This window comes from Thamnophis sirtalis, unplaced genomic scaffold, assembly GCF_051295495.1.
Source record: "Thamnophis sirtalis isolate CommonGarterSnake01/CBP01778 unplaced genomic scaffold, rThaSir2_p1.2 scaffold_5, whole genome shotgun sequence".
NCBI lineage: Eukaryota > Metazoa > Chordata > Lepidosauria > Squamata > Natricidae > Thamnophis > Thamnophis sirtalis.
The window spans coordinates 18,037,272-18,049,380 of record NW_028261385.1 but is presented as its reverse complement, the minus strand read 5'-3'; the positions used below and the strand labels follow the sequence as shown (position 1 = coordinate 18,049,380).

Here is a 12,109-nt window from a genome sequence, read left to right as displayed (position 1 = left end):
AGTCTGAATGGTTTGAATTCAACTTAGTTTGCATTTGGATGGCAAACGCTTTCATGTGAACCACTAAAGGGAAAATATTTGAGTACACTGGATGCAGCTTGATTGCAATAGATTTATTACATATATTACGTGATGTATTTGCAATCCCTAACCAGCACTGGCTTTTACTTGGGGTTATGGCAGTTCTACACACTGGAGGACGGCTGGGTGATGGTTTGTGGGAAATTTGACTGAAGTATTCCAATTCTCCTTTTGTATTACAAAGTCCTTTAAGAAACTTTTAAGTCCTTTTCTTAAAGGTTGATTCCACCTTCTTGGTTTGCCTTTGCTTCTCTTTCCAAATTTAATTCTAGCTAGGCTCCATCCAGATAACTTTAGAGCATATCTATTTGCCTACCATTAGGGAAAAGATTTCTTTATTCTGAAATCTTTATTACAGAGAGCAGAGCAAGGTTAGGAATTTAAAGAGTGCAATAAAGAAGCAATGTAAGAATCTGGAAAAAGATTTCCCTGAATAATTTGTCATTTATTTAAAGCCCTCCCTCTACGCTCTAATTCTTTAAAACAAAATGGGGTGTTTTTTGATGGTAAAATATAAAGCAGTGGATGCTACTGTCCATGTAACGATGGAGAGGCACCTAAGCTGTCACTCAAATCATGCGATTGGGCAATCACAGGAATTCTGGGCAACTAATATAAAATTGCTTTCCACGGTTAGTTCCCAAATGCTCTCCAGCCTGGTGTTTTGACTTCTAATTGCTGGTGTTCTGGCAAGATCTAATTGCATTGTTTGGGAAACACACTTTGCTACTTTTTATTCCCTAGTTATAACAGAAGCTTTTTGTTGGTTTTACACTTTTTGGCGTCTTTTTTTCCTCATTCTGTGTTTAAATACCTTTTAATAAGGAACCAATTATCCTTTTCCTGTGTAAATAATTTAATACCTGAGGCAATTTCTGCACGTTAACCGTTGCTGCCTACAAGGATGAGCAGAGGGGTTTGCCTTACAATATCCTTTCAATTGCCTCTTCCAGAGAGATAAGAAAGAAGGAAGGAAGGAAGGATCGTTATTGTTTCCTCATCAACCAAGAAAGGTTAAGAGGATGTGGGCCCTCTTGCTAGATATAATTTGGTTACAGTGAAGAGGGACTACTGTCATTTATTTGTACTTCTCTCTATCTAGTCTAATTCAAATTTCTTATTTCATAAAACAGATTGTATATTTTGTTAATACAATCTATTTATTAGGAAGCAGGTTTTTGGGCAGCCCCCACAAACAAGGGAAAAATATATATATATATATATATATATATATATATATATATATATATATATATATATATATATATATATATATATATATATATATATATATATATATATATATATATATATATAATGTTTTTTTATTTGTGCTGATAAATAAACTTTAAATATGTGTGTGTGTGTGTGTGTGTGTGTGTAAAATCACATGGTTTTCTGGAGGGCATGAGATTCAAATGGATTTCTAAATACAAAGTGCATTTTTCTAGGAAAAGGCACAGCACAACATTACAACATATTGTTGACATTCAAGAAGCTACAAAGGACCTGGCTATTTTCCCAGGCTTTTTCAAAGTGACGGTTGAGCCCCCCCCTCGCCCCCACTGGACGTGTTTTTTCTGATTATGTGTTGTTTTAGGGATGTTCATGATTTCTTTCTGTCTTTTGTAATTAAAAATAATAATAACTGCAAGCCATCAGGAATTCTTGGAAACTGGACAGCCTATCAATTGTATGTATGGATAAATAAATCAAAACAAAATAAAGGTAGTTCTCGACTTATGACTTAGTTGCTTAACCACCCTTTGAAGTTATGACGAACCCTCCCCAAATTCCATGTAGACCCTGGTTTAAAAGTTACAATGGCTGACACAACTTATGGTCATGTGATCGTATTTTTGGTGCTTGGTAACGGGTTCACCTTTACGGCTTTTTGCAGTCAAAGTGACTGCAAGGTTCAATGTTTTTTTGAGTATTTCCAGTGTTTACTTCTGATTTCCGGCCAAAACACCCTTGGGTAAAATAGATTCGCTTTAATGACCACTGCAAACAATGCTAAAAAGAAATCAGATCCGGCTATGTGATATCTCAATTTATCATTGCAACAACTTCTGACTGAAATCTTAGGCTTAATGACAGCCATAAATCGAAGACTATCTGTCGCACTACTGTAAACTTGTGTTATATGACTGGGCTGCATCCCCGCCCCCCCCCCAAAAAGTTCTCAAGGCAGATGAACATCTTAGCAAAGCCTAGAAACTTGTTCAAGAGTGATGAGTCAACTGAGGACACTTTTATGAGAGGAAAACTATGAATGGTTCATATTGATGACACCCTATTCCATTTTGCTAATTGGCGAAGTGGTTTAGAAGAAGCGCTGTTTGAGAGCATGATGGAATCAAGAATGCTTAAAACCATTTTTTAAAAAAAGACAGCTATGGTGGTTAGCCGCAAAAACTTCCATCATTCACATTTACTTTGGCCCTAACAAATGAATGTCAGCCTCTGCTTTGCTGTTGCTTCGGCTGCCATGAAACGGGGAGGGAGGGCATGGTATTTGGGAGGGGTTACTCATTGTGCTGGAGGAAGGTTCTGGAGTTCAGCTGCTGGTCGGACTACGCATGCGTGGGAGATTCCCGCCTGGACTAACGGCACCAACATTCCATCTTCGTGATGCCTTTTGAAGTTATCTCGCACCTGACACTTGAGAGAATTATGATTGGACTGTAACTGTGATGCCAAGGGGAGGGGAATGGGCTATTCTATATATCAATCGCTTTCGCGCCTAAATATTCAGATTTCGCTTCGCTATGCCTTTAATCATTTATAATTAGTAAAAGTACACTTGATTTCCACACAAGGAGTCTCGTGGTCTTTCTTTCTTAATTATCTAATGGAGAGGTGCTGACAATGAATTTCCCAACTGTAACTGTTAGGAATTTAAAAGTGAAGTAAATTAAGATTTCTCTCAAATTTTCAAGTGTATGCAGTGTTTATTTGCTAGATTTATATCTTGCCTGCTCTTTGGGAGTTTTAAGGCAATGTACGCAATACATCACACCAATCTCATATGGTAAGTTGGGCCTGTGTGATGGTGACTATCCAAAGTCACCTCAAAGGTTATATGTGTGAGATAGTACATGGGCATTATCAATTCACAATTGAATTGTGTCAAAAACTCATTGTTTTGTTGAGACCTTCAGAGATCACCTGAGTGCAAGTTGAACTTAAGTGCTGTTAAAAACCCAATTTTCTAAAACAGTCACTGTTTCAGAAAAAAGAGTCTTATTTAGGTCTTATTATTTAAGACCTAGTTTTGTGACTGTTGTGTCATCACTTTCACAGATAGGCTCCAAAGATTTCAACCAGTTTTGGAAAGTTAGGGCTGATGTTTTTTTCCCCCAATTGGGTTATGATTACTTGTAACCTACAACTGCCTAACCAACTTGTCTCCCTTCCTTAACTACCCACCCACCTCCATCCTGCTGGTTCATCCCGGTTAAAATCCTGGATCAGTCTAGTCCAGGGTTTCTCAACCCTGGCGAATTTAAGTGCTGTCTGGGGAATTCTGGGAGTTGAAGTCCACAGATCTTAAAGTTGTCAAAATGGAGAAACACTGGGTTAGCCACTCTGGGATGAAGATTTAATGAAGGGGGCTGCAGCTCATGAAAGCTGATGTCTTTTAATAAAATGTGTTGGTTGGAGAAAGTGATACCTGACCTCTCTTGATTAGTTACTATTGCAGACTTAATACAGACCTCCTCCTGTAATGCCAAAGTTAGACTTGAGCCTATGTCCCCAGTACTAACTCAACAACGTAAGGTCTGGTCCTCTCATTAGCAAGTAGCTCAAAAGAACAATCTGCTCCAGTTCCTGTGACATAAATGCTGCTTTGACCAATAAAGTTCTATCTGGCTTGGCATCTAACTTTTCCAACCAGAATAAAAGTGTTGGGAAAAACTGTTTTCCTTCCCAGAAAAGCTATTAATCATTCCTCATTTCTATGAAGTGAGGAAGCTGAGGCCAGCAACAGTTCTTCTACTGCTGCCCTGATCCTATGGTTAGGAGCAGATACGCTCCTTCCCTGATGGGATTCAAGAAAATGCTACAAAGACTTAATGCAATAGCAGTTAGACTTAGATACCACTTCATAGGGCTTTCAGCCCTCTCTAAGCGGTTTACAGAGAGTCAGCATATTGCCCCCAACAACAATCCGGGTCCTCATTTTACCCACCTCAGAAGGATGGAAGGCTGAGTCAACCCTGAGCCGGTGAGATTTGAACAGCCGAACTACAGAACTGCAGTCAGCTGAAATAGCCTGCAGTGCTGCATTTAACCACTGCGCCACCTCGGCTCTTCAAAATGCATAATTGCTGCCGTTGATTTCCTGGGATTGTTTATATGTTGAGGTTATTTGGTTTGGGATATCCTGAGGTGTTCAGCTGGAGTAATTTATTTTAACATACATTTACTTTCTTGGCAGCATCTTAACGTTTTCTTACATTTTCATTACCGTATTTATAATGCTTTCTCATGTTGTTATTACTGTAAACGTCCAGGAATCCATATGGTGGGTTTATATAAATGTGATTCATAAAATAAAGTCATTAAAATAAAATAAAGTCCACATCCAGCAGTGAACTGACACGGCCATCTGTCTTATTGTACAGGGGAAAAAGAAAAATGCACTAAGCAAGGCAAGAGATATATATACATGATAGCAAGGCTGCAGTGATTCAACCAAGCTGGTTTTAAGACACTTTTAATTCCAAACAGGGCTGAGGTTCATTGAGCTATGCCTGATTTTACTCTACTGTCTTTATGGCAGCAGGAAAAAAAAATACATATTGCTACTGCTGCCACAAAAGACAAGGCCTTCAACTGATGATGACAGAAAAGAAACACTTATTGTGGTCTGCCGGCGGCCTGCAGAGCTGGCAGCAGAGTTGGACACTGAAGAGGTTTGGGAGGAACATGGGCCAGTCCTGGAGTCTGAGAAAGGCTCGGACGAGGGCTCTGCATCTGAGGCAGAGAGGGGGCCAGGGCCATCTGGGAGTTATGTGCTGCCTCTGGAGCCTCCAGAGTCGGACATCAGCAAGGAAGAGGCACAGGGGGAGCCTGTTCCCAGTGCGCCCATGCACAGAGCTGTCAGAAAGCAAGAACAGTTAAGACAAAAGGGGTGACTTGGGAGTAAGACTTGGAGATGATTGGCCCCTCCCATAAGACATAAAGGAGGAACAAAGGAACGTGAGCCTTTGTAGGAAGCAACTTTGTTCACTCTGGTTGGTTTAAAGTCTGAAACTCCGTTTTGACTCTGTGCTCCGTGTGGCCTTGCCAAGCTAAGTCTTTGGCAGCGGTTCAAGGGAGATAAAGGTGGGTGCTTATTAGCCTTATCCAGAAAGACTTTGACAGACTTCTGTTGGACTCTTTACAAACTATTTGAGACTCATTATGGGCTGTGAATGAACATAATTGACAGCCGTTGAAATAAAAAGAGAGTTTTGGGGACTAAGTGTGTGCTTTTTACTGTCTCAGGAAGCCTATGTCAGAACAATGCTTAATATACAAGATTTCAGGATCAGTGCAAAGTTTTAATAAAGGTGACAGACATGTGAGGAAGCAGAACTATTTAAGAGGAAAAGGAAGGTCAATAATAGAAAAGGTAAAAAGAACCTAACTACTATCATTTCTGTCTTTCAAAAGTAGTAAAAAAACAGAATTGGCCATGTAGCATTTAGGCATTTCTTGGTTAATTCTATAACAATTCTAGGAAAAACTTAATCTGGTTCTAAATGTTGATTTCCATTTTATTTTTATTTTAAAGGATATGATTTTACTTAAAACCTTATTCATGCATTTTCAAGATTCAGAAGCTACTTTATCCAGGCATTCTTTATAAATAAGTTAACACTGTGCTGTTAATTGATGGATATTCAAAGACAACAGAGATCAAAACACCGATGCAATAATTTGAAAAGGTTAATTTTTCAAGTTTCATACAGCTGTTTCCCTTTCCATATTTTCGCTCAAGGACATGTTGAGCGTTTGCATATGCATTTATGAATATATATATATTTAAAAAAAATCACAAACATTCCCAGTTGACGAACAATTATTATTTCTGTTGCCACTTGAAAATCAAAACACAACAAAGATCCACACACTTGTTCAGAAGTGCTGTAATAGGACATATCTACAATGAAACGCCATTTAGACTAGGACTTCAAGGAACAAAAGTGGATAGATTAACAGGGTGCAAACTAACATGCCACAAATAGAAAATAAGGTCAGAACTGGTGTTGCCCTAAGACCTACTTTAATTGATTTGTGTGAGGGGAAAGATTCTAGCAAAATTTTCTTCTGCTACTTGTGTGATAATCAGACTCACGGCTACATTATTCATTTTTTTTTTCTCATCTTATTTTCTATTCCTAGAGTGTGCTTCCATTTATTAATAAGTGCATATAAGCCACGGGATCCATCCACAACATCAAAGAGAAATAAAAGAAAATTAAAAAAAAATTCAACAAAAACAACCACAAAGAAGAAATGTTAATGCTTCACAAGATCAAATAGGGACAAAGCTTGATGAGCCAATTAAAGCAAGCTTTTGGTGAATTGTACAATACCGTAGGAGGGCACTAAGTCTCGGGTATGAATCTCGCCACATAGCAACACCTGGCTTCCTAAATGAAGAGTAAAATTACAAAGCTTTCACTTCAATAAAGATTACCTCCCTTCATCTATTCGCTTGTAGAGCCTGCATGCCTACTTACTATGATCTATATAAAACGTTCTTCCATCCAAATGAATCCTTTCCTCCCAACCAGGCTGTAATTAAAGAACAACAAAAACAACATCAGAAGCAGAATTAATATTCATTGCAGCATCATTATGTTTAAACGTTTCTAAACAGGCATATAGATAGCTTCATTTATTCTCCCTCACATTTTAAAGAATGTTTCATGCATTATATACTTAAAATTGAAATCGTGGAGTTCACCAATATGACCTAATATGTGCCTAGCAGAGTCAAAAAAAATTTTTGGGGGGGAAATGCTATCTTCTGATGTTGAATAAGAAGGAAATTAATTCCAAAGAACTCCATGGGGATTTGTTTCTTCCAGTAAACAGACTGTTGTAACCAATGGTTTGATTAGTCAATCCCCTGACAGATGTTGCCACTGAATCTTGCCTATAAAGGAGAATATTTGTAGTTTAGGATTGAAATGAGGGGTCTTTGGTGCCCTCTGAGCTTAGTTGTTTTCTTGCAGATGTTTCATTATCCAAAGTAGCTAATATTGCTTTCCAAACCCCATAGCATATGTAGAACAGATAGGGGGTGAAAGAGAAATTATTCTTGAACTAGTCCAGGAGTAGCATCCTTTTTAGGTGGAAGGCATCATTGTACAGTTTTTTCTCTGTTACTAACACTCCCCTGAACCAAATTAAAAAATACAAATAAAATAGGTGAGTATAATTTAAATAAACGAAAGGTAGCTAAAATATGAGGTCTAACATAAGGACATAGAAGCTTTCTGAAACTTGGCAACCTTGCACATAGCGGTCATTTTAATTAATCAATGTTACATTGAAGGTCAGAGATTAAAACAGTACCAACTCTTGAGCTATTTCCTTTCCAGGAAATGCTGCATCATTTTGTTTTTCCAGGTGCCTACAAAATCTCAAAGGGAGAGAGAGAAAGTACATCTTCCTCTCTCTGAATCAGGAGCGGAACGAGACGGCTTCTATTTCATTTTTAAAAAATTAAAACGTAAATTAAAAATAAAATAAAGTAATGTATTTCATATGGGTATGTATGTATGTATGTATGTATGTATGTATGTATGTATGTATGTATGTATGTTTTATGTATGTATAGCTTCTATTGCTCAAGTTGTGCATATGTGGAAATGGTCAAAAGTACAGTTCTTGATGTAGCTGCCTTTTCCAATGTTCATCGGTTCCTAGACATTAACTTTCTTTAAAAAAATATCAAATAATTTATTTCCCTCTCATTAGCATTTTGCAAGAGGAAAGAGTCAGAAAATGTGTTTTTTTCAGGAAAATGCCCAACTTGTTGGATGGAAGCTTCCATCAAAGGGTGGGGAAAATAAAACAAAAGAAGGAATATTGTTCCCACATAGATGTTGGTTTTTTTTGTCAAAAACTGCGAATATGTCTTCTCTTTACACTGGGATGCAGTACTTGTGAAGTCTCTATTGCTGTCGTTTTTTTGGTGTATGGGATGTGTTTTTGTAAATGCATAGAATTTTTTCCCTACTGTTTTCTAAGTTTAATTGTTAGCCATCCAGAGTCATTTTGGAATAAGTTAGCCGCTACCATCTTAAAAAAATACCAGCAACAATAATATTGCAGGAACTAAAATAAAACCTCCCATAGAAAATGCTTTGGAATAATTCCCCCCCCCCCGCCCCCCTATTGAGGACATGATATACTAAGATTGCGTTCCTTCCCACTGTGTTTTTTGTAAGAATGAGCAGCAAGAGATGGCTGGCAGCTTCAGCACTGGCCTTAAGCAGAGAGTTAAACCATTTTTACTCTCCACAGTTAAGGAAGGAAAAAAAGAAGTTTTCCCTGTGAATTAAAACTTTTGTAGACAGAGGAAAAAAATCTGAACAAAGAAAGAAAGAAAGAAAAGAACTATCTTTTGTTCATTCCTCAGAAAGCAGAAAGGAGATGCTGCTGGTATGCTGCATTATTTTTAAAACAGCCCAAATTACAGGAAGGTAGACCAAAAAGCCCTTAAAAATAGAGGTTTTGGGAGCCCTGCAAGGGCTCGCCAAGTGAGAGAAGGCATTCACTTAAAGAAAGGAGATTTTTCTAGTTGTACTTGCAATTAAAGGAACGCTTTACATATAATCTTGAGTATTCATAAGAACAGCATGGTAAGGACATTAATCTGTTCTTCCAAATGAGAAATGTAGAATTAAATACAGAGATAACACAGTAGGTAATGTTAAAATAGCAAAAGAACCACGGCTTTACTGTGTGCAGGGAAAGGAATTTTTATTCCGTTCTCAAAAAGATGGATGTGGATATTCTTAGGTTTACAATGGGAGAGATACACTTTAGTATCTTAACTTGTAAACAATATTTCTCTTGCTTTAGCCAATCATTCAAAATTAAATTCAGATGTTCTAGAGATTCATTATATTGTCAAAAGTCTGATAATTTAAAAAGTAAGTATTTTGTTCCTGAGAGTGTTAACATAAGATAATAATGCAGAAACCCAGATTTTGAAAATACATACGCATTAAATATGGCTTAATTGAATTGTTATCTAATGCAAGGAGAATCAGCATAAAATGACTTCCTGTTGATGACATATTTTATCATTATTTTAAAAAATGAGAACCAAGAAGAACACATGGCTATAGCAGACCCAGATTATCAGCCTCGGGCAGAGATTCCATACCAATAATACCTGAATAATATAGCTATTTCCTGATTTGACAAACAAATCTTTAACAACAGAATCAGGCCTTCCAATTTCTACTCTAATTATGGAAGCCTTTGCTACTATTTCCAAGTAGGGCTGGAGAAGACTTCTGACTAAAATCTGGGACAACCACTGTCAGAATAAACAGCCTTTGTTCATATTTCTAGAGTTTACTCTTCTTTTTATGTTATCCCAGTACCCAAATGAATTTAATGGGACTCACAACTAAATCTTAAGATGGGGTAAAGCATAAAAGTAAATGTTCCTCTTGCACATATGTGCTAGTCGTTCCCGACTCTAGCGGGTGGTGCTCATCTCCGTTTCAAAGCCAGCGCTGTCTGAAGATGTCTTCAGGGTCACATGACTAAACACCAAAGGCACCTGGAACTCTGTTACCTTCCCACCAAAGGTGGTTCCTATTTTTCTACTTGCATTTTTACATGCTTTCGAACTGTTAGGTTGGCAGAAGCTGGGACAAGTAACGGGAGCTCACTCCGTTACGCAGCGCTAGGGATTCAAACCGCCAAACTGCTGACCTTTCTGATTGACAAGCTCAGCATCTTAGCCACTGAGCCACTGGGTCCCATAGCAACTAAATCTTAAGATGGGGTAAAGTATAGTAAGCCCTATATTGCACAAAGGAACCATGGATGGCATAAGAATATAGCTATGTTTTATGATGATCCCTCGGAACCCTTACTGTATGTGCCTCCACAAGGAGAAGTAGGTCCTTGAATACAGAAGATGTGACCTTTTTTGTAACAAATTCCAATTATAGGTGGTCTTTGTTTAATGTTCATTCATGCAACAACTGTCTGAACTTAAGACAACCCTGAACGAGTGATAATTACAAATGGGCCTTATACTTACAGCCATCACACTATACTATGGTGATATAAAGTATGGCCTTCTCTGCTGGCTTCCCATAGCAAAATCAGTGGGGAAGCTGGCAGGAAGTTGGAAGATATGCTCCTTGTTTAACAACATGTGTGGTTCTTGCTTAACAGTGGTTCAGCCAGAATTGTCATCACCAAACAATACAATCACGTGGCTTTTTGATTTACTACAGTGCTGCATTGCTTAATTGGTTTTCTGATCTCAGTTATCATAGTTTAACCCATAAGGAACTTTTTCTCAGGGAAATTCAGTCCAGTTCGTCTTCTCTGCTCTTAAGTGACAGTGAAGACTGTGCTATCTGTTCTACCTATTGGTTTTATTGCAATATATATATCCTTGCTACTGTTTTTTTAATGTTACTTCATTATTTGCAGTTTTATTTTTTAGACTGCGTTTAATGGGCAAAGGGTCAATATATCAAATGAAGTAATGCTAGACTCCAGCTTTAAATCTAGGAAGGACACGTCTGTCTGTAACTGATGTGGATACAGCACTCAGGATCCAAGAAAAAACTTTTATATGCTTTGAGGAACAGGTGTGCTTGCCAAGAGACGCACGGACAATCTTTTTGAAGCAGGCTATCCTGGTCTTATAAGAACAGGCAGTTGTTTTCAATCTTGGAAAAGTGTTATACATTCTGGATGAGAAGTTCTCAATAGCATATTGTTAACAGTTACTTATGCTGGATTGAGAGAACATGCTTGCAATATTGAGACTCTTTTTTCTGAGACACAATTCTATTTTTGAGACACAAATAATAGAATAAATACTGTTATTCAGTAGATGTCTTTGCTTAATAGCACTTAGCACTTAGACTTATATACTGCTTTACAATGCTTTACAGCCGTCTCTAAGCGGTTTACAGAGTCAGTTTCTTTCCCCCAACAATCTGGGTCCTCATTTTACCTACCTTGGAAGGATGGAAGGCTGAGTCAACCCTGAGCCTGATGGCATTTGAACTGCCAAATTGCAGGCAACCGGCAATCAGCAAAAGTAGCCTGCAATACTGCACTTTAACCACTGTGCCAGCGAGGCTAAACTAATCTCACTAAGTTTAGGTCAAATTGATTTGAGTTACTTGCTTAGCTCAGTTATTTCTCAAACTTGACAACTTTAAGATCTGTGGACTTCATCTCCCAGAATTCCCCAGGAAATATGTTGACTGAGGAATTCTGGCAGCCTAAGTCTATACATCTTAAAGAAGCCAAGGTTGGCAAACACTGCTTTAAATGTTTGAGCTACATTAAACTAACCTGTTTCTCTGTTCTTTTTAAAAGTCTTAAAGTGTATAGATGGCTAACTGCAATGAAACTGTGGTTTATCTTCAAGAGGCAAACAAATTGAGAAGGGGAGAATCCAGATCGCTGAAAATAACAAGCGTCCTATTCTTTCTTCCTGAAAATAAAGCAAAATGGCAGCATCTTTGCCTCTAAGTGTAATCTTGCAAAACATCTTCCTCTCAAAGAGAGGAATGAGAGCTAACATTGCAAAGGAAGACAACCCAATGACCTGCTGAATTATTGCAAAGATCAATAAAACAGAGAAAATGGAAGCAGACATTTAAAAGCAATCTGCTGTCTATGTTATGAAAACAGCCATCATCTCATACCACGAGTAGTGTTGTTCCTTCCAATTAAATCCTTTTAATGGTTTTTGATGGTTATGATGGCTACTACTCAAAACAAAAGCATTTATTTGAGAAGTAGC

The 12,109-nt window shown here is 37.8% G+C and overlaps 1 protein-coding gene across 8 annotated transcripts in view; it reads right to left on the bottom strand.

The window, feature by feature from the left end:
- NEDD4L (NEDD4 like E3 ubiquitin protein ligase) overlaps positions 1-12,109 on the bottom strand; it is a 352,866-nt gene that overhangs the window by 35,822 nt on the left and 304,935 nt on the right. For 4 of the 8 annotated variants that reach the window (XM_087715361.1, XM_087715360.1, XM_087715358.1 and 1 more), the window contains 2 exons: positions 6,819-6,873; positions 6,672-6,728 (listed from right to left, as the gene is read on the bottom strand). In XM_087715361.1, the coding sequence (XP_087571487.1) occupies positions 6,672-6,728; positions 6,819-6,873 (112 nt within the window). The remainder of the gene's footprint in view (positions 1-6,671; positions 6,729-6,818; positions 6,874-12,109) is intronic. The other 4 variants (XM_087715363.1, XM_087715362.1, XM_087715359.1 and 1 more) reach the window with 1 other exon arrangement.